The following is a 23164-nucleotide window of genomic DNA, read 5'->3' as shown; positions in this document are numbered from 1 at the left end:
TTAACGAAAGAAATAAGATGAAACTGACCAAAGTGAAACAGGTTGAATGTCAGGTGGAGGTTTTAAATAGTTGGGTTGAAAATGGAGTCTCAGGAGAAAATTGTGTAGCAGGAGTTATTTAAAATGAGACGAGTTAGAGCAGTTCAGAGCCCACCAGAGGCAGCAGTGTAATGAGAACGGATGAGAGGCCTTAATAGGTCCTTCCCAACTCTCATACCGGTGATTTCATAATCTACCAATCATTCCCCCTCAAGGGGCATTTTTCTTCCAGCCTGCTTTTTTATGTGTCAGAACATCCTGCCTCTGAGATGGAAGGGAATTAAATCTCTCCCGCTGTTGCTCTTATCCATGCAGGGTTTTTTTGTTCTTTACCTTCACTTTAAATGACAGGGAAGTCTAAATGAAACAGATAAACTTTGAATTAACATTGCTTTAGGGAAGAACATCTAAGCCCCTTAACCTTCTGAGTCCTTCTGAAGACGTTTCTCCTGGTGGAGCACCGGCTCCTAAATCTCTGTGTTGTCCATGCTCAGTTTCTCTGTGCTTCTTGGAAGCAAAGGGAATTGACAGAGATGGTGGCACTGAGACGGGGCAGCACCTCGGGGTGCTCAGCAATGGCCCGTTTGTTCAGAACATTCAGGGAAAATGAGGTTAGTAACATGTGAAAACTTAAGAAATGGAGTTGTCCCAAAAGTGCGAGAGGAGCCAAAGAAAACATGTTTTGGTTGTTGGCCTTTCTCAATGAAATCATAATTGTTCCAACACCTGGGGGCTAGCATAGTGTAGGAGCAAAGATCACTAAGATGGAGACCCTGAAGTCATCTCTGGGTTTAAATTTGAGCTCTGCCACATTGGACAAGTTATCTATCTACTGTCTCAGTCCCCTCAACTAGAAAGTGAGTTGATGACAATAGAACCTGACTTTGGAGGCATGTTATGGACATTAAATGATTATGCTTTAAAAAAAACTTAGGAAAATACCTGGCATATGAAAAATACTTTATAAATGTTAGGTATTATAACTATTTTTTGTTCATGCCACAGACATAGTCACCAGACACAAATTGGCTGTGTTACTGTTCTAAGCAGTATGCTAGAGAGGAAAATAGTTGTATTGTTCAATTTTCAAAAGTATGCTAAGTCTTTTGGAAATCTGCATTTTATTTAGCCTGTAAACTTATTCTGAATGAAGTAGAATTTTAGTGTTTCAAAGTGAAATTGTCCTTATTTCCTTATCTTTCCTGTGATGTTGAATTTCAGTAAATAATATTACTCTTTAATATTGGTAGAATCTGACTGAATTTGCACCATTTTCCAATCTAATACTTTCAATATTTATCTACTAGATTCAATTAATTTTATATACACCCACAAACTCACAGAGTAATTTATATAAGCTTATTTTCTTCTTGAGAGGGGCCTCTAAGTTTCCAGAAAGTTCTGGTATCTCTGCAGTTTCTGCTGTCTCTAAAACAGCATCAGCACATGTTCAGAATTTCTCTTCCTTAATTGGGGTGTTGGGGGGTGGGGTAGAGGTTAGGTTCAGTTCATGGAGAAATAAGCAGAAAAAAAGGGATAGATGGAAGTTGTAAGAGAAATGTAATGGCTCACAAAAAAGGCTCAATGAATGCTTAAATTACAAAATGTGTGGGGTCTGAAGCTGACTCTGAGGTTAATTCCAAGAACTCTCAAAGATATTTCAAGAAAGTTGACGTATTTTAAAAGAAATTATCACTTAACCATGTGATTCCCCATATGTTATGGAAAATACCTATTTAATCATTTCCTTTGTGTAGTACTTTAATAAATTTAAAAATGAAAAGCCAGTAAAATTAGCATAACATGAATATATTAAACAATATTTAGTTAATCCATAGAGAGAATTCAAAAATGTACCGTGTCTTTCTTTTTTCCAAACTTCCAACAAGTTATAAAAGTCACATATGAACATAAATAGATACACAATAGAGTATACTAAGTGACATCAGAGAAGTACAAGTGCAACCGAGAATTCAAAAAGAGGGGTCACATCTATTTGGGAAGACCAAGAAGGATTTTCTGAAGGAGATGTTAATTTTATTTAAATGACCTCAAAAAATGTGTAGGATTTTAACAGGTACAATTGTAAGGGGAACTAAAAGGACAGGAAAACAGGAAAAAAAGACCCCAAAATTTATAAAATTTCTGGGTGATGAAAAAATTAAAATAATCTAATTTTATAGAAGTGGTACATATAAATGCATGAATTATAAGAACTATAGCTAGAAAATGATAGTAAAATCATAGCACAGAGGCCTCAAACATCACAGTGAATTTGTACTTGGTTTAGTAGGAAACAAAGAGATGGTGAAAAATACTGATTAAGGGACAGATCAGATTGTGCAGAAGGAAGCATTATTAAACAATGATGTAAGTGATGAAGAATTCTCATAAAGAGTTAGAGAACTAGGAGACACACTTGGAAACAGATAGTGACTATGATGGGATGACTTAAGTCTTAGTCCCAAGTGTTATGATGTTTCTCATCCTCCACCTGGTGAAATACTCCACCAGAAATATCGTGTGGACTTCTAGTTTCCATACTCTGAGCTGGTTCTGAGTAGAACTAACTGGATTTATAGCTATTGCGAGTTTATCAAATGAAGAAGCAAACTGAAATTGGGCCACATTAAAATCATTGAAGGGAAAAAGGATCGATAATCCTGAGAAAACTTAGGAGAGGCATAATAGTGGCCTTTACGTGTTTACAGAGCTACCATAAATTCATCTTATCCTTAATGAGCCCAGAAGGCAAAATTAGAAACAATAGGTGCAAAATAACTTACACTTTTTTTAAAAACTTTTTTCCTTTTAATTAATTAATTAATTGATTGATTGATTGATTTTTGGCTGCGTTGGGTCTTCGTTACTACATGCGGGCTTTCTCTACTCGCCGCAATCGGGGGCTACTCTTTGCTGTGGTGTGAGGGCTTCTCACTGTGGTGGCTTCTCTTGTGCAGCACTGGCTCTAGGCACACGGACTTCAGTAATTGTAGCACAGGGGCTCAGTAGTTGTGGCTCGAGGGCTCTAGAGCACAGGCTCAGTAGTTGTGGCGCACGGACTTAGTTGCTCTGTGGCATGTGGGATCTTCCCAGACCAGGGCACGAACCCGTGTCCCAGATGCTTAACCTCTGCACCACCAGGGAAGCCCCAAACTCACTTACTCTTAAAAAAGCAAAGAATTTTCTGATCATGTTAAAATGGAATGGGCTGCCTTGAAATGCAGTGATTCTTGTTGCATCTGATATATGTTAAAAAAAGGTGAAGTGACCCTCATAGGTGAAATGTTGTGGATGAAATTTAAGGACAGTTGGGTAGTTGGACCAAGTAAATTTTTATGTCAGCTACAGTTCTCTACTTTTGAAATTCACAATTTTATGAAGAATTTCCTGCATCTTCTAATTTGTTAACTAAAGAATTTAGCTGGTTTCACAAGAATAATAATTTAATATATTGTTTTACTTTATTCCAAAATGCACAACTGTAAGTGATATTTAGTGTATTTTGTTTTTAAATTTTTATTTATTTATGCAAAACTCATAAGGTACTATGGGCTACATAATTAATTTTTTGCCTAAACCATGATACAAAGCTCATAGCATCGTGATACCTTGATTGGACTGAAAACCTCGTTTATTACTGTTTAATGAGTAAACAATAAATTCAAAATATTTCTAATTATAACTAATTGATGGTGAACATGGCCAAACATAAATAGGAGCATAATGTATGTTTGTGTTATATAATTGCTGCTAACTAGAAATATTTCTGAATATGGTAGCCATTTCAGTACTTATTCGTGGCATTCAGTGTATTTTAATTATTTCCTTCCAAACTATAAGCAACTCAAAAGGGACTTGGAGTTGGGCATTTAGAGAGAGGATTCTGGAATATGTCTTATGTATCTATACTGCTTTTCATTGGGTTGAATAATTGAGCACTAACTACATAGGTAAAATAAGTACTCATGAAATATCACAGCATTATATAAAGTGTAAGTAGTGTGTTAATACTGTAAAATATTAAATACACATTCATTTCTATTTTATATTTTGTAATCTAAACCCAATGATGTGCATATATTACATTCACTAAGATATTTGATGATTTCACCATGATAAAATACTCATTCTGAATCATTTTTGCCTCACTGATCTAAATATGCATTGATATATCTATTGGCAGTTCTACCATTTTTCTTCATCTCTTGTCCTTACTCTGCATGTTATAAATGAACGGGTTTGAATTTTATACATTGCTTTGACTATAAACATTTCTGTATAAAAGGTTTGTGGTCCAAAGGATACCATCAGAAAGTTTTTAAAATAACCCACAGAATGGGATAAAATACTTGAAAGTCATATATTTTGATCAAATATTTGAAAATCATATTCCCTGGTGAGGGAATTTTATCCAGAATATAGAAAGAACACTCAGAACTCAGTAATAGAGACAAAAAAAATGGCCAAGATATTTGAACACTTCTCCAAAGATATATGAATGGCTAATAAGGACATAAAAAGATTTTCAACATCATTAAATTAAACATCATTAAATTAGTCATTACATACATGCAAATCAAAACTATAATTTTTTACTTTTCACATCTACTAAGATGGCTATAATCAAAAAGACAGACAATGACAAGTGTTAGCTTATATTCACACACTGCTGGTGGAAATGTAAAATGGTATGGTCACTCTGGAAAACAGTCTGGTAGTTCCTTGAAAGGCTAAACATAGAAGTTAATATGATTACTACAGTTAAATACATGACCCTGAGATTCTACTCCCTGGTACATACTCAAGAGAAATGAAAATAAGCATCCTTATAAGAGCATGTTGATAGCACCATTACTCAAAATATACAAAAAAGCAGAAACGACTGTGTCCTCCACCCGATGAATGGATAAATTTTAAAATGTGATATACACCTACAATGGAATATTATCCTGTCACAAAAGGTAATGAAGTACTAGTGCATTACAACCTGGATGAACCTTGAAAACACTAACTAAATAAAGAAGTCATTCACAAAAGACCATATGTCACATGGTTTCATTTATATGAACTATTCAGAATAGGCAAACCTTACAGATTTAAGGTAGAGTAGTGGTTGCAAGAGGCTGGAAGAAGGGTGACAGGAATGGGGAATGTGTGTGATTGGGCATGGGTTTCTTTTTGGATTTATGAAAATGTCCTAAAAAAAAGTTCTGTTTGAAAGTACAAGAGAGAAGATAGTGCACTTCTAAATACACACTATATTTCAGCATTTCATAAAAATTACATTCCAATAAAATTAAATTAATCCAATATTTCATATTTCATTTCATATTTCATTTGCTTTACATCATATTTTGTTTCATGATTCCTGCTTTCTGTCATAATATATGAGCTGCAGACTAAAAATAAAAAAATTAAATTTGCCTTAGAAAACTTTCAAGAAGTCTCACCCCAACCACTCTTTCCACACTTCACATGACTCAAATCATTGGCTGCAATAATGAATTCCAGACCAGAAAGCACTTTATGCAGTGGCTTGAGCTATTTAGAAAGCTTTTACGTGGATTAGCATGTTTCCCTCTCCTTTGTGATCTGACTAGTTACCATTCAAAAAAATATGGATAATAAGACCATTGTAAAATTAGGTCACTTCTTATTTAGAGAAATACAGTATAGACAATGGAATAAAAAACTGACCATCTTTGAAACACTTAACTTTGCCTTCAAATTTGTTTTTAAATGCTTGTCAATATCATGTGTTAGTCAATCAGCATAACTTAAAACCTTCATGGACTGATTTTCTCTAAAGGAGTCGGTTAATCAAAATATCTAATAAATTGGAACTACAGTGGTATTTGGACATAATAGTATGATGAAACAGTCATATGGACTCATAGTAACTCAGATTTTGATACATCCTTAGTGATGCTTCAGTTCAAGCATCACTATTGGGAGGTCTAGAGTTGAGAAGTGATTTTCTTAATTAACAATTTATGGAATTTGCCTTCTGGCTTGCTCTCTATTGTCCTTCCCACTCTATCTAGATACATTTCCTTATATCTTCATCTTAAGGTTGTGCTTCCTGCTTATGAATGATAAAGATCACACAGTGAAATGCTAATATTTAAGTGAAGTCAAAAATTTTTGTTGTTTTTACAGGATTTTACATTTCCACCCCAACTGGACCAGGAGGGAGACAAGAAAGAGTGGGACTTTTAAGTCTCCCTTTAGACCCCACTTTGGAACCAGTCTGCCTTAGTTTCTGGTATGTTACAGACATATATTAGGTAACATCTTATTTAATGGGTAACATTGCTTTTCTTACATTGCCAGGCTCAAATTTTACTAAGGTGTTGTCCCAAGTTTTAATGCATTAGTCATTATTTTTCCAGTTCATAAAGTACCAAATACTGGGAAGCTCCCTCCTTTTCTCTAGCAACTCCCTCACTCAAGAGAAAGGGGGGTATTTTAGTGAAGGATTTAGAAGAACCCTAAAATATAAATATTCTAATGTTGTAGGAATCCATTCATTTTTGTTTGCTTCCAACCTAGGTATTATATGTATGGTGAAAATGTCTATAAACTAAACATTAATATCAGCAGTGACCAAAACATGGAGAAGACAATTTTCCAAAAGGAAGGAAATTATGGAGAAAGTTGGAACTATGGACAAGTAACATTAAATGAAACAGCGGCATTTAAGGTTGGCGAAACACCTTAAAATCATGTATTTGTATTATATAAAAATGGTGATTCAATTATAGTTTATGGTGATATAGTGAAAAAATTAATTTACTTTCTGGGCATAGCCAAGTCAACTTACTTTCCTAATCTTCCCCCTTTTTTATATTTAAGTACCTCTATTTTTAATTATTCATTGACATTAAAAACCACTTACTGAGGAACAATTTACTACATGAAAGTATTACTTATAATGAGCTGTAAAGTTCATAGAAACCTTGAAGGATATTTCAGCTTTCTTCAGCAACTTTCCAGTACAAGCCAACCATGTCTTCCTATGTCCCCTGTCTAACTGGGTCTTCCAAATTTTCACAAACACCGCCTAGGTCAGCCCTGCACTTCTCTAAGGAAACATCTTTTCCTGTTAGAACGTCTACACCCACCAGCATCCATCCACCCTGCCTCACTCTGACTTAATCGCCGTACATTTCCTCTAGAAACAAATTCTTTGAGCTGTATCATTGGGAAGTCTCTGATCATTTATTTCACATTAGGGTGAATTAATTTTTCATGTAACAGCTTAATGTGTTCTCTTCTTAAGGGTGTCTGCAATTAAAATATAGGCTAATATAGGCTAATCGTTTGACCAGATTAACAATGTTTTAATTGGGTAACTTCAGACAAGAGAGTATAACTTTCAGAAGATGTATATTTGGATAGACATTGTCATCAGCGAAGCTTCAGTGCTTTCCTGTGACTTGATAAAAGAAAGGCAATAATCAATGACCCTCATTTGTATTCCTCTCATCTTTCTTTTTTTCCTTCATTTCCTTTTCCTTTATCTTCTTTCTTCTGTTTCTATACTTCTGTACAGTTTTATTCTCCATCTTTGTTTTCTGATAATTCAAGGAAGGGTAAAGGAAAATGGAACATGAAGGAACAAAGAGATGGCGTAAGCAGGGAGATAAGTATCGTAGTGACCAAATCTGGCTCAACTCACTGAGTGTTTCTCAAAAGTAATAAAACTGAATCCATTTTTTCCATGTTACCTAATCAGGCAGAGGGAGTACACTGCATTCTACAAATATTGGCACCTTGGCTTTACCACTTTGTTGTGAAATCTTGAACAAGTTACTTTAGGCTCTTTGACATTCAGCTTGTGAATATGTGAAAGGGAGACAATAATTCTTATTTGGAATAATGTCTGTCATGAAGCAGGTGGAATGAATGAACAAATGAGTGAATGGATGACTGAACAATAATGTTGGGAAAATTAAATGAGATAGTGTATACAATGTGCCTTGCATAGTAATTAGCACATCAGGTATTCAGTTTATGTCTTTCCTTTCCCAAATAGGAGAGGATTCAGGAAACTCCAGACAAAAATACTCACTGTTCTTAAGAGCCTAATATGTTTCATCTGACCACTGGACCTCTCTCCCAAGTCTGGGTTTGTGTCCTCTGAGCATCACCCTCACAATATATCACACACCAGCTTCCTGGCTAGACTATGACCAGTACCACCTGACCCTGAACAACTGTATCATACTCATATTTTCTCATTTCCTTTTTCTCTCATTTAAATTATCTAATCAGTGTGTTTTCTCTCAGGGTTGTAGATGCTAAGAAAGCAGACAGATACCTGGATTTTCAATATTGTTAGGGAAAGAACCTAGAAGAAGGTTGCTCTCCCCTGCCAGGTGATGTGTATATGTGACAGTGAAATAGAGTATGACAACATCATAAAAGAAAGACAGAGCTAGAGTCAGAGAGAAACTGTGACAATGTTGGTTAACAAGGAAAGAAGACGCTAGTGAAAATCTGGACTAGTATGAGCACATACTTAGGAAGCTGGGCTCAGCTGAAGGACCTTGAAAAGCAATATATCACCTGTCCACATTTACTTGGACATGTCAGTATTGATTCTCCAGAGAATACTGGGCCACAAGAAGAATCAATCAGAAAAGATTAAAGTGGAACCTCTTTATGTGCCTCTATGAATTACAGGTTGCTTTTAATGGATTTAAAAACCAGTACCTGAGTGATATAGCATTGGATGACATTAGCTTAACACATGGGATTTGCAATGTGAGTCTTTATCCAGAACCAACTTTGGTCCCAACTCCTCCACCAGAACTTCCTAGTAAGTAACCTTAACGTGTATTTTTCCTAATTAAGTTATTAATATTTTCAGGAAGATCTCTCTCTGACTTATTTTTTTATTATCTTGCCCTACCATTATTTTTTTCCACTGAAAATCAAGAACTTTAAAATATAAGTAAAATGGAAGCTAGTAAAATATTGAGTTTTGTATAAATCTACAATGAAATCACTTTGTTATGCCTCACGTTTATGATAATTTTAACAAATTTTCATTTTTGAAAATAATCAAGGTGCTGATTTCCATTTTATTCTCAATTTAATACAAAGTAAAGCTGCATTAGCCATGTATCATGGCCTATAGTCTTTTGGGAAGAATCCTTAAGATCCTCATAACCCTCTTAAAGAGCAATGTTAAGATCTCAATAGGAGTTTGGTTAAGCCCACCAAGCCTATTTCTGGAAAAATTTAATGATAATAATTGAGTGGACTTTGAATACACCTAGGTCACACAAAAAATTTTTGTCCTGAAATGGTGCCTTTGTAAGGCCTTGCAATAGCGATGACCAGGATTTCTGAAGTCCTATGGGCTCGTTTATCTCAAAGGAACAAAATGGAGCTTGTGTCTACCTGGGCTCTTAACTCAAATTTGAAATATGACATTTCAGAAGCAAAAGGTACATTATCAACCATCTTGTCATGTCAAAGTAGACAATAACTTCATATCACTTTCAGACTGTGGGATTTGACCAAAACAAACAAACAAACAAAATGTGTGTGTGTTTGTCTGTGTGTGTGTGTGTGTATGTATATAGTGATGAATGGTATCAAACATCTATTACCTATTGTCCCTCTATTGGGATGTTTTCATTACATTGTAGTTTTGATGCAAAAACATCCCTTTTGGTTTTAGATAATGGTAGTAGGATGCTCATCTAGCTGTACAGCTTTGCTTGTGTTGACCCCCACAGATGTTTTTGTTTTATCATGAAACACAGCACTTTTTCCATTTCCCATTTTGTGCCAAGCACACTTGAAATTCTGCCCATATTCACATCAGCAAATCAGTTGGTAACCTATCCAAATTTGATTTTACTTCCAAACTTATATATTTTCACGCTCTAATCTTTAAGTTAAAAAAAACCTGACTTTTCAGGTGAGTGTCTTTAACAACTCAAAATCTTTAAAGACAAATGGCTGGTATTTGAGAATACATCACAAATGAGCGGCCATTAAAAGGAGGAGAGTAATCACATTGTCATACTTCTCCCATGCCACCGTGTTGAATGTGCACTTACATCCCACCAAAAGGCTAATTTATACCTCCCATCATGTGTATTAACATAAGATGCATGTATGTGTTATACATAAATTCCTCAATATTTCAAGCATTCATTCAAATTTAATAAATATCTACTACATGCAAAGCACTGCACAAGAAATGTAAGATGTAGCAATAACCATGGATACATGAAACAATATATAATCCATGTTATATTAATGAATTTACAAACTAATAAGTATTAAAAGCAATATATAACTACGTGCCCCTAAAAGTAGTAAATGAGAGGATTAAGTGATAGAAGACTTTGGAGAAGACGGTGTGACCTGGAAAAGGCTTCAAGGAAGCATTAAGGTTAAGAGACAGAATGACACTCAAAATTGAAACCAAAGTAGGAGAATACCATGCATTCCCATGTAATAGTATTGGCCACAGAATTATGGCAAGAAGTTTTCTTGATACCAAACTCTGGATCGAATTCACCTTTGCTTCACTGGTGTCTGACTTATTCTTAACATTGCACAAATAGATTCTCAATGAATACTATTAGGTATAAACTTAGCCTCTCTCTCTCTCTCTCTCTTTATTTTGGCTGTATGTTCCAAATATTTTTGCCAAACAAAATTTTGATACCAGCACTAAAGTTTGAAAATGATAGTGGGGCGGGCTTCCTAGGTGGCACAGTGGTTAAGAATCTGCCTGCCAATGCAGAGGTCATGGGTTCGATCCCAGCTCCAGGAAGATCCCACATGCCGTGGAGCAACTAAGCCCGTGTGCCAAAAAAGAAAAAAAAAAAAAAAGAAAAGAAAATGATAGTGGGGCTAGGAATGGATAAAATACCAGATGAACACAATAATTTGGGCTTCAAGGCGTTGTTTAAAAATAATTGTCTCCATTTTGTATAGGTGTCCCACACCTTTCCTGTGTGTTACATAAAACAATTCCATGCAAAAAATTGTAATCATTAAAATCACTGCTGGTTTGATGAATAATTGCTATGGATACCAAATATTAGCAACATCTTGCTGTTTTGATATTGAGATCATTTTAAAAAACAGATTGTCTTCATAATCCTTTCTGCCAACATGTTCCTCTATTCATCAATAAGTGGTCAAGAAGAAAAATATTCTAGGTGAAAGCAACATAGCTTCATAAGCTCAATATTTTAAAAGTAGCAAAATCTCATCACTATATAAAATAGAAAATTTAAGATAACTTTCATATGTAAAATCATACATATATAAATAAAACTTTAAATATGATTTTTCATATTAAAAATGTATCTGTCTAACCCACACAGTCCTTTTATCTATTCCAATCAGAAAGAGAAAAAGATAATATCTCAAGGTCAAGGAAGCATGATATACCTGCATATTTTCACAATGGGGAAATTATAACGGTAGAATAACCCATCTGATTTTAAAATATAAACTTTAGAATTTGCTCAGAGTGTATTTGTTCCAGGTTCCAAATGGTTCACTTCAGGGCAATATTTAGCACAGCAGAAAATGTTAATTACCATCAAATGCATTCTGAACAATTTCATTCTAATGCCATTTGCAATTGGTTCAGTGAAATTTTTTTTTGAGCAGAGCTTTTCTGATTCCAGATCACTGATTTGTTTAAGCAGAAACAAAAGGAAACCATGGCTGACTGGCTAATAGTCTTTCCTTCAGCTCTTATAGAGAATTTAAATAAGAAAATAATTCTAGTCAAGTAACTGACTAGCTAAGGCCATTTTTCTCGCTTGTTCCAAGGGATCCAGGTTGTGCCTTGTTTGGGGGAATGTAAGCTCAGTTTTCCTAACTGCAGGGATTCTTCCATTTTGTGATTTTAATCACCTGATGCTGTATCAGCTCTATGATTTTTGTCCCCGTGACATTGGCACAAATAATTTAAATGTGGGCACTGCATTGAGAACACTTTAAAAAAGTAAACATTCCATTACACAAATATAATGCCAATTTGCAACACAATTGGAATGATTCATGACAAGTGCCTACTAAATAGAATAGTATATACAAAAAGAAATCCACACTTCAGCACCAGGCTTATTTCTGGGCTGTTAAAACTAATTAAGAAAAACAAAAAAGGACAAGCTAGTTTTAACTATTGTAATAGTCACTCTTTATTTCTACAGTTTTGCTCAATTTGGCCATTATTAGGCCACTTTACATTTCCAAAGGCAAAATAAAAGTTAATTTGGAAAGTTTCATAGGCTTGATATTATACTTAGAGCTAAATAATCTTTAACTTTATTCATGTAAAAATGAATCAGTACCTATTTAACTCTTGTGTAATTGATGGTCATGTAGAGCTGTTTGCCTTTTATATCATTAGTATGATTTGATATCCAAACCCTTAGCAAATTCCAAATTAACTGCACTCATAAGCTCCTATATCAATATGTTTTTGGCTATTCTATTTTGTTTTCATCTTTTTACCTTCAAATAGCCTATTTATTAGATCTATTATTGGCTAGATGGCTATTAATTATAAATAAACTGTAAACCACATTTGAACTCTATTGCCACAAATTTAATAAAAATATATATATCATGGCTGGTCACTACAACCTATTAATGGAAATATAAATTTTGACAAACTGAACCCCAAAGTTTCTTTTTATATTACAATCTAAGCTTTTAAAGTGTTGTTTGTAATACTGTAGGACTTGTTAACCTATTGCTATGATTATTAAAAAAATTGCTGACTTTGAAAATTAACCATTTTTAACATGTTCAAACATCAACGCGAGATAGCATTTCTTTAAACTGCACCTATTATTTCCCTCACATAAGAGCAGCAATCAGAAACCTACTGTTATCATCCTTATTTCTTGTTGTAAATATTTTGTCATAAATAACTTTAATTTGAACCCTTTTACTGTAAGTGAAAGCTGGACACTCCCTCTTTCCACCCTGCAGTAAATGCCTCCACATTGACACATATCTCATTTATGTCAGAGGTTTAAGCAAGGATTAAAAATGACATGCCGCAAGGAAAATATCTATCCCTGGCAACCACTTTGCAAAATATTGCATGTTATTTACAAATCGCATGTAGTGAAGATCTCTACTGGCATAGTAAGAAATTAATCAGAATACAAATCTTTGAGAAAACAGCTCCAAGAAAAAGAAAAGTGGTAAAGTTTAACAACTGTAAATGAATAGAGTTCCCTGTATCAAGCAGGCTATTTAACTCATTCTCTGGGTGGAGGTGGTTTATTAAATGATACAGCAGGACCGTGATCTCCAGTATTACATTTCATGAGTCTCTGGCTCCTCTTTTAAGAAGCATATGCTACATCTCTGCTATAGCAAGCAACACCACCATTAAAATAAATTGTGTCATCATGTTTATAATGGCTGAAAGTGCTTTTACCAATTTCGTACAGTCATTTATATACAGAGAGTAACATATCAATCTTATAAGGCCAAGGATCAGAGGTACTTACTGATCAGTAATTTGATATAAAATTATATTTGAAATGTATTTCAGAAAGTACTTCTTAAGTATTTTATTAATTTAAAGTATTTTAAAGTGTTGAACTTTCCAAGATTTCTATTCAGAGAAGAAACGCTGTCAACTGGCTGCCTTGACAGACTAAGCAATTACAGTTGACAACATTTTAGTTCTGGTTGTGTTTAAGTACTGCCTACTCATCTATATAGTGTAATGTACTGTCACGTGTTCATAGAGGTGAACATTCAATACATTCTCCAAATTGTTGGCTATTTACTATATGAGGAGCATACGATTTAGAGATGTCCTTATTCTTTGAAGAGAAAATGAGAATGATGTTTGAAAAACAGCGCCCGCTACTGGCCACACTGGAGATGGCTAAACATACGAAGTAGGAAGAGCTGGCTCCCCACACCCCCTTCAACCTGCAGTGTTATTTTTGTCGCTGCAGTTACACTGTCCCCTCCCATTAGTTGCCTTGAGGACTGAAGGAAGCATTTCAAGGTACTTAGAATTACTAAAATTACATGCATTGTGTGTATGTGGAAGTTGAAGGGTTGTAGTGGGTCCTTTTCAGGAATCTTCTCCAGGTGGTGAGTCACACAATCAAGGAAAGGATTCACCTCAGAGTAACAGCTGCTGTGGGAGCCAGCAGTTCCCTCCACCTTTCCCTGCAGACAACCTGCCCTTGTTCCGAATTATCACCGTGCTTTCTTTGGTTCCAGTGTCTTCTTCAGCACTCTGTGTACACTGCTTTCCTCCTTCTAGATCTGTCCATGATCTACCTTTCTTGTTAATGCTCTCAACCGCGTTCCCTTCCCTACTCCTTCTCTTTGTCACATACCCACCAAGTGCCGCTTACTGAGATGCAGTCTAAACCCTGCCTATGGCTTGGACCAGATGGTTGAAATGAGTCCATTTAATCAACCCAATAGGAGACAGTAGCATACTGTGAGATGAGCTTGAGGTTAGCTCAATTGAAGTCTTGACCCTGACACTAAGTGGATGTGCACAGCATTAGCAAGTAACAGAATACCTTTAATGCCTGAATTAAGCATTTAAAATTGAAATAGTCATAGTAATTACCTAATTCACAGGGATGCATTGAAAACCAGTACTGAGTGTGCCAGGTAAAGTGTAGGCACTTTTCATAAGTTCTGTCTGATTTTTACAATGACCTTGAAAATCTCTAATACATATCTAGTTTATATCTGAGAAGACCCAGTCTCAAAGAGACAAGTAACTAACTCGGAGCAATAATTTTACACCACCAGCTCCAATGCATCTTTCTTTTATACATCACGTTCTCTCTCCAGATGAGACAACGTGTGTGGAAACTTTGCAGACAGTAAGGTTTTTAAAAAAGCTTTTAATATTCTTGCTAAGCTCATCTAGTTCTGGACAAGCCAGTCCCAGGAGGGGGTATAAGATAGACTAAGACCTATCACCTTATAGAGCAACATATGTTGGCAATGATACTAGTTTGAGTCACAGCAACTGCCTCTTTCCGTCCCATTATTCATATCAGAAAGCCCAAATCAAAGAAGATTATTACATACAAACTTGGAAGATATGCATGAATTGAAAGGATCTACATAAATGAGGCAGATGACATGTAAAAGAGAAACTAAACAAGAGGGTCTGATGGAAGGCACTCCTGCACTGCTGTAGATGTAGAGACATTTAATTTTCCCTCCTCTAATCTGATTTCTATGTTATTGGGAGTTAGTAATACCACTATCCTCTGCTTTTAATAATAGGAAACATATCTACTTATCTCAGTGTTATATATTCTTCTAATTAGGTTACTTTTTCTTTTGATCTTAAATAAAACATGGTAATAAAAAATAACATAGAACTGGGATGCTTAAAGTAGTTGATGGATTTTTACATTACTTTAGAATGTTCATTTACATTACTTTAGAATGTTCTTCTAATAAGCAAAGTAAATAAATACAAAGAATTATGAAATTTAAGAATTTCATAAAGTTCGTTTACCTCCTTGAAGCATCGTACTCTTAACTGGAAGATCTGTGCTCTATTTTTTTTCTAATAAACTTGCATTAAGTTCAGTCCCAACTTGACTCCTGGACAGTCTAAGGCAATTGTTTAGACAGTAGAGATTTTGTTTGTCTCCCTTTCCTGACAGTCAGGTGCTTCAATACAATATGCAGGATGGTGAAACTTCTTCTCTACTGGGAAAAAAAAAAAAAAGTAGGAAGAAAGAAGAAAAAAAAACAAGAAATGGCAGGATTAGTGATTTACTAGACCTTCTCATAAGAGAGTGACAGATATAAGATTTGTTCTATTATGAAAATTCATCTTTTTTTCTATAGCAAGGAGTTGATACCTTACTTCATGAAGCCTGTTTGTAAAAGATGCTTGTCAAAATTGTTTTATTGCCTAAATAATTTTGGGAAATGCTGAACACTATTATGCCTTCTTGGAGAATCACAAAGAACATAGAATATTTAAGGTTTTAAGAAATTCTTCTGTAAAGAGAACTGTTAACCTATATTTTTCTCTTACACAAACTTTAAAATGTGTCTGTCAAAACCAGTATTCCAAGAAATATAATTGGAAATTTGCTGGCATATAGTATTATGTCTCTGAAATAAACATTACGTTACTAATAATTTTTCATTGCTTTCCTTTTCAGCCGACTGTGGAGGACCTTTTGAACTGTGGGAGCCAAATACAACATTCACATCTGTGAATTTTCCAAACAACTACCCTAATCAGGCTTTCTGTGAGTCATTTCTTTTCCAGGCCATGCAAAACATGTGTATATAGCCAAGTTAGATTCTCCCCTTGACACAGCAAAGTAGATTATAAATCTGTCATATCTGGATAAAACTACCACATCTGCGAGATTACTTAATATAATGATAACAAGAAAAATAATAATTAATTACTAACTTTTTTAGCATTTCTTTTATGCCTTATTTTAGTCAGTTCTCACAGCAATTCTTTAAAACAGGTGATATTATCATAATTCTCCAATATAAAATTTGAATAAAACCAGTAAATGAAAGAGGCAACCTTACCCCAGATACCAGTCTCCTTGATTATGCATATAATATCTATCATGTGTATCACAGTTTGCAATTAAATAAGGTCAGTGAAAAGTATGAAAAGCAAAGAGCCAACAATGACAGCCACACCTTTTGTAAATATATACTGAAGTCAGTAAAGCAGGCAGTTAGAGTAATGTGATTAGATTCGCAGTATAAAAGATGAGGTAATAAGAAGGATCACTAAAAAATTCCAAGTCTATAGAGAAGAATAGACTAGTATGCTAAAACCATACAAAGCTCATCTCTAGGTCATTAGTCCTGAATAGGGAAGCTCATAAGAGCTGAACAGGGATTTTTTATGTTAAAGATGCAGATTCCCTTGCCCATCCTACAAAGATTTCACTCCAGTAGTTCTGGAAAACAGATGTGTTCTTCCTCTGCCTTCCATGGCCACATCTGGTTAGCACCACTCATCCAAATGGAAAATTCTACCAGCGGAAAAAATGCCCTAGTGACAGTGAAAAATGTGTTATCAGAAAATGTCAACTTTTCTTCCTTCAAATGATCCAGAGATAAGCATCTTTGTGATAGGATAATAGAGTCACTATTATAGGGCGCTATCTGATTCAAAAAAAAAAAAACATTAATCTAATTTGACTCGTACAGGGAACCACAGATTATCATCTCTACTTAGCACTGAAAATATCTTTTAAACATATCATTTGTACAAAACAATGATGTAAAAAATCCGAAAATAAGTGTAACGTTGAAAGAAAAATTTAGAGAAATTTATTAAATTGGTTTATCCAACAAATATTTATTGAGTGCTTTGTTAGGCACTGAAGAAAGTAAAGAAGAAACAAACACAATTCAGTCTAGATAAGGATTCGGATAAATTGTCGGGCATCACACAATGTCTAAGGTACTGTTTGTAATAAAGGCAAAGGCAGGAGGCTGTGTTGGGACACCAGAGGTACCTTACATACAAACGTTCAGAGGTAGAGGACCTTGAGTTTTTTCTTGAATCTTCAAGCAAAATTAAGTAATGGTAACAAATGAAATTGAAGTGTGAAGGTATTTCACACAATGTTAAGCAGTTTGGATTTTATTCTGAGAGTACTGAGGAGACTTTGAATGGTTTACAGGAAAATAGTGATAAAATCAACCTTGCATTTTAGAAGGACCCACCTGACTGCAGGATCAGAGATAGGTGGTAAGGGAGCCATCAGTAGCACCACCTAGGAGATGAAAAATAACAGGGACTTGAACTCGGATAGTGGCAATGGAGACTGAGAAGGAAATGGGATTCCAGGGATAGGAGAGGTGGTATTGGCAGCCTTGGGTGATTGATTGGATGCAGAAGGAGAGAGGTCAAGGAAGGTGCAGAGGTTTCTGGTATAGACAACTGTGAGGGGATGATTAGTGGTACCATTTACTGACATAGGAAGAATGAAAAAAGGAATGAGTTGGGGAAAGAGATAATTGTGTGTTCCCTGTATTACATGTTGAATTTGAGATACAACATGTATACATCCATACACAGTAAATAATTGGATAATTGGATCTACTCCTCCAAAAAAAAAGGGGTAGAAAATAAAGATTTAGAGGTCATTACTATGTCTTTGGAATGATCTTCCTTAAGATCATGCAGAATGAGGAAAGACCCTACAACAAAATCTAAAGACTAAATCATTTAAGGAATCAATAAAGAACAAGGAGTGTTTATTGATACCAAGGCTAGTAATTTTGTTGTTTTGTTCCAAAAGAAACTACCATCATATGACATATGTAAATAACGGCAACAATTACTTAAAGGAATACTAAAGTTTAGTTGCCCTACAAGTTGCATTTTAAGCACTTCATTTTCTGCTACATTTAATCATGGAAATGAAATAAATGGAAATAGAATAGTCATATCTTTTGACATTCATAAATTTTAGTTTGTAGGAGTAAAAGCCTATGTACAAGCTTTAACTGAAGTATTCCATTTTATATGAAATAAAGCAAATTCAATTACAGTAAATTATTTCATCTTTAGTTGAAAATTTACTATAAATATTCTGGAATAGACAAAATATTTCTTTACAAATGTAAACAGCTTGGAATATTGCTTTTTATAAAATGAAAAAAACTTTGAAAGTGATTTGAAATTCTCAAGAGATTGAACTTTTTAAGAGAAACCAAAAGAAGCATGTTTAAATTGTGTTGCTGTTTATTTCTTTTAAGGTGTTTGGAATTTAAATGCACAAAAGGGAAAAAATATTCAGCTTCACTTTCAAGAATTTGACTTAGAAAATATTGCAGATGTAGTCGAAATCAGAGATGGTGAAGGAGATGATTCCTTGCTCTTAGGTAAGTCTCCAATTTAAATATTGTGAATATTGTATGGCTCAAGACTTTGGACCAATGGAGAGAGCATTTCTCAGTAAATGTAGTCACCCTTTTACAACTAGCAAAGTGAAAATACAGCAGCAGAGTAACATGTCAAATCGTGTGTGGTGCTTCCAATATGGGGAGTATTCATAGTGATGACAGAACAGTATTTTTCTTGAGCATTCTTGGCAAAGGGGGATTCATAGCTTTGAGTCAGCAGTTCCTACCAGCTGATATTAATTTACTACAATAAGCATTATACTTTAGAGACTAAAAGCCAAGAACATCGCTTATGCAGTTTTCTATGCATTATGTGTACATTGTATGTTCAAAGTTAGCTATTACATTATGTTTTTTTTTTCACTTCAAACTAAAGGAACACTTGTGTTTGTTACACAAAAATTTTAAATGCTTTTTACTTTGTGTTTCACTGTTACTTGATTGTCTGTGTCTCTAGTACTAGCTGCTTCTGTATAAGTGTCTGAGAAAGAGTCAAAAATTGACCAAGCTGATTTTTCCCTATCATCTATTGATCATTAATTTTTTAAATAACATGGGAGAAAAGTGTACTATTCTAGAGGAAATTATTATACCTAGATCATAAAATACATATTAATATAATAAAAATTTATCAAGTATAATGGCTAATATCTTATTCAACTACTACTAATTTTTAAGAAAGAAGTGTCTCTTGATAAGTCATTCATTAAATGGTGAAAATACGTGAAAGGTCAACTGGAATGCAGAAACAGCACACTTTACAAGTAAAAGTGTTTTAACAACTGTGCTTTAGACCTGTATTAATTATTTCCTATACAATCTGGCCAGATAACTATGCAATCACATGAGCACTGCAACCAATGGATGAAGACTCCAGTGGGCACTCTCTGTAGCACTAAAGGAGCAGAGTGATGGAAGGGGGGGGTGGTCCTCAGCCATACTAATCCATCACCATTATGTCGATTCTTCAGCAAAACCCCACAAAGTTCCAGAGTACAAGTTTCCTGGGAGAGGATTTTGAGAGCCTCATGCCAGCAAAAACTGAGGAACTTCAAATTTGGTTTTCAGTATGGTTATAAACACATTTTGAGTAGTTTTTCCATTTTCAGTTTACACTGTCTTTCTAATAAAAACTTCAGTGTTCTCATGATCTAAGAAAAATCAGTTTTTATCATTTTACCTCTTAGTATTTCTATCAATCACTAAGAAGTAAATAAGAATTCCAAAAAGATCTCAGAATCATGCTTTTCAAATTTGTAGGCAAGAAGTTCTTTAGATACAGAATCACTCAAGGATTCCAATATATAAAATACTTAATAAGATGAATGTATTTTTAAATTAACTGAAGCCTTTATTTTTAATAAAGAGTATTTTATTGTTTATGAAACTCTCAAAGCCCAGGGATTAGAGGGAAAAAAATTGAAAATCACCATTTAGGTTTATATTACCTGTCTCTAATTCATCTTTCAAATTAGGTTAGCGATTCAGTTTATAAAAAATATCAAACAAATTCAGACAAAAATTTATTAACGGAGACTATAATCTCTGCTATTTTATAAGGGTCTTTAAAAGCAGGCAAATAATTATTTTTCTGGGTAACATGAGCTTTGAATAGTAGTTACCAAGCCAGACAACGTTATGAGTAATTTATTAAATTATAGAGCTACAGAGACCTTAAGTAATACTGTAAAAGATCAGTGGAGAAGTTGGTTTTCCCAGTGTCTAAAATGTAAGAGAATGTACAAATTCACTTACATGTGGCCGCTTCTTGAGCAAGATATGCTGTGTGTTGCATATTCTGGGGAGATTAGGAGATAGAACTAAGAAAAACGGTGTGTTTCCTTCTAAAGTCAAAGGATCATCTCACTGATTAACCCCTCCCCACCCCCTTTTTTTTCCTTTCTTTTTTTTTTTTTTTTTTGGAGCAGCTGTGTACACAGGGCCTGGTCCGGTAAAGGACGTGTTCTCAACCACCAATAGAATGACAGTGCTTTTTATCACTGATGACACGTTGGCAAAAGGGGGATTTAAAGCAAATTTCACTACTGGCTATCACTTGGGGATTCCAGGTAGGTGCACTTGGGATTACACGTTGCCTTGTAACTTTTGGAGAAAAACAATAGAAACATACAGGACTTAATTTCAATGTTTGCGTTCTAGTACATTCATTCATTCTTCCTCATCTTAAAGGAGATTTTCTTCCTTCCTTTACACCTGATTAACCACTAGCTGACTTTGTTCGAAACAGGAATCCACACTGGTTTTTCAGCAGACCTATTTGCACTTCCCTGGTGTGTAAAGAGTTGTGCATTTTGTACATCAAAGAGGGCCATTTTGAACTGTAAAGAGGGTTTCTTGGCACTGTGAGGAAGGAGGATTGTCTGTCATGTTCCCTTTGCCAAGAACATTTTTAGAGAACAGCAGGGAGACAGGCAAGTGAGCTGTTTGAATGCCAACAACATCCAATTAAAAAATTAACATCGTTAACTTCTTGGAGACAAGCAGTGTGAAAGCACTGCCAGGAAGGGAGAAAGAATTTGATGCTATTTGCTGGGATGCACAACCTTCTTACCCTATATTTTTGTTATGTCCATAATATAATCAGCAGGAAAACCAAAATCATGACCAGCCTGCTCATCATGGAGATATATAGAAACAGATGTAGATGTAAATGTAGATGTAGATATAGACATTTTCATTCACATATGTAAAATATAATATAACTGCATTCAACACTGTTCAAAGAATTTTTATAGCTTGCTGCTCCCCTTGGACTATGATTTTTTTAATACTTCTCTCCCACAACTTAGTGGTTCTCTCTAAATGCAAATATGTCTGGAAGACAGAATACACGTTGCTTCCTACATCTATCTTTCTCTTCCATATGAGAATGAAGTCAGTTTGTCTTTAACTAAAATGTCTAGAAAAGAGGTCATGTTGGAGCATCAATCCTCATCTGGCCTATTATCTAGTCTTAGAATCATCTGTACAAATATCTGTTCCTTTACTCACAACTGGTCTAAACCTTAGACTCCGTCTCAGAAAGTTGTATGCTTTCAGCATTACTGCAAATATGAAAATTGACCAATAGCTTATCTACCCTCTGGCCCTGAAAATAGTATCCAAACTACTTGGGTAGGAGTAAGTGGTAGCCCAGCCAACTATCCTGTTCTTCTAAATTTTGTGATTGGTTTTAGAAGCAGCTACATATGATTTATAAGCAACATTGACATGAATCAATCAAAAATCAATCAGTGAAGTAAAGAAACAAAAAAAAGTCAATTAATGAGGTATTCAAACAAAAAATCAGGGAAGTAAAGAAACAAAAATATTAAGGCCTACGAAAGAATATACAGCAGCAAAGGAAAGGAATAAAGTCTTTGCAATTAATAGAAAATTAGAATTTATCTTAAAATAGAATATGTGAAAAAGGAGAAAAATATAGAAAGTGATATGATTTATAATTATTTTAATTTATAAATGAAATTATTTATTTTTAAATTATGTTTATAATTATTTTCAAAATAGCAAAAAAGAAAATGTATTGACATGAAAATATAGATGTTATATATTAATGTAAATATGTATATAAAAATAATGTATAAGATATATAGAGAAATAGATGTATAGATAGATACAATGTATACAAAATCAGAAATTAACTTAGAAGAGAATTAAATCACTGCCTTGGAAAATATTAATCAAGACAATTTTGCGATTACCATTTTTAACTGTCACTATTCTATCCCTATGGCCATCTTTAGGCAGAGGAATTTCTTGTTGAAACTCTACCACAACCTCAGAGGTTTCTGTTAATGCACATTATTTTTTGTGAACTGCACAGTTTTTTTGTCAGTTGCACAACTATTCAAAAACTCTAGCACCAAAATACCACATTGTCACAAAAATGCAGCACAAAAGCATGATCAAGAATGCAAAAACAACAGGTAAAGAGATGGGAAAATGTGGGAGTCTGTGATGGGTTTACTGGAAAAACACCAACCCACAAGCTGAAAATAATAGTCGTTCCCAAAGAAAAGAACCAATTAAAACTAACGCTGAAAGGTGTAATGGGAAAAAATGATATACTTTCTAGATCTGATTAAAGTGACTAAAAATTCATGAAGTCTTATTCTTTACTGTAAAAAATTTATAAGCAGGAATCAGTGTTACAACATTTTCTGTTTAAAATTTTAAATTTCAA

The 23164-nt window shown here is 34.5% G+C and overlaps 1 protein-coding gene across 1 annotated transcript in view; it reads left to right on the top strand.

Annotated features, from left to right (window-relative positions):
• TMPRSS15 (transmembrane serine protease 15) overlaps nt 1–23164 on the top strand; it is a 117427-nt gene that overhangs the window by 45679 nt on the left and 48584 nt on the right. Inside the window, exons 11-16 of the mRNA XM_057697364.1 lie at nt 6202–6307; nt 6595–6745; nt 8731–8866; nt 16230–16319; nt 18814–18939; nt 20889–21029. Coding sequence (XP_057553347.1) covers nt 6202–6307; nt 6595–6745; nt 8731–8866; nt 16230–16319; nt 18814–18939; nt 20889–21029 — 750 coding nt within the window. The remainder of the gene's footprint in view (nt 1–6201; nt 6308–6594; nt 6746–8730; nt 8867–16229; nt 16320–18813; nt 18940–20888; nt 21030–23164) is intronic.

The sequence above is a fragment of the Hippopotamus amphibius genome, chromosome 10 (genome assembly GCF_030028045.1).
Source record: "Hippopotamus amphibius kiboko isolate mHipAmp2 chromosome 10, mHipAmp2.hap2, whole genome shotgun sequence".
Lineage (NCBI taxonomy): Eukaryota > Metazoa > Chordata > Mammalia > Artiodactyla > Hippopotamidae > Hippopotamus > Hippopotamus amphibius.
The sequence above is the reverse complement of the archived record's forward strand: the minus strand, read 5'-3'. Positions and strand labels throughout refer to the sequence as shown.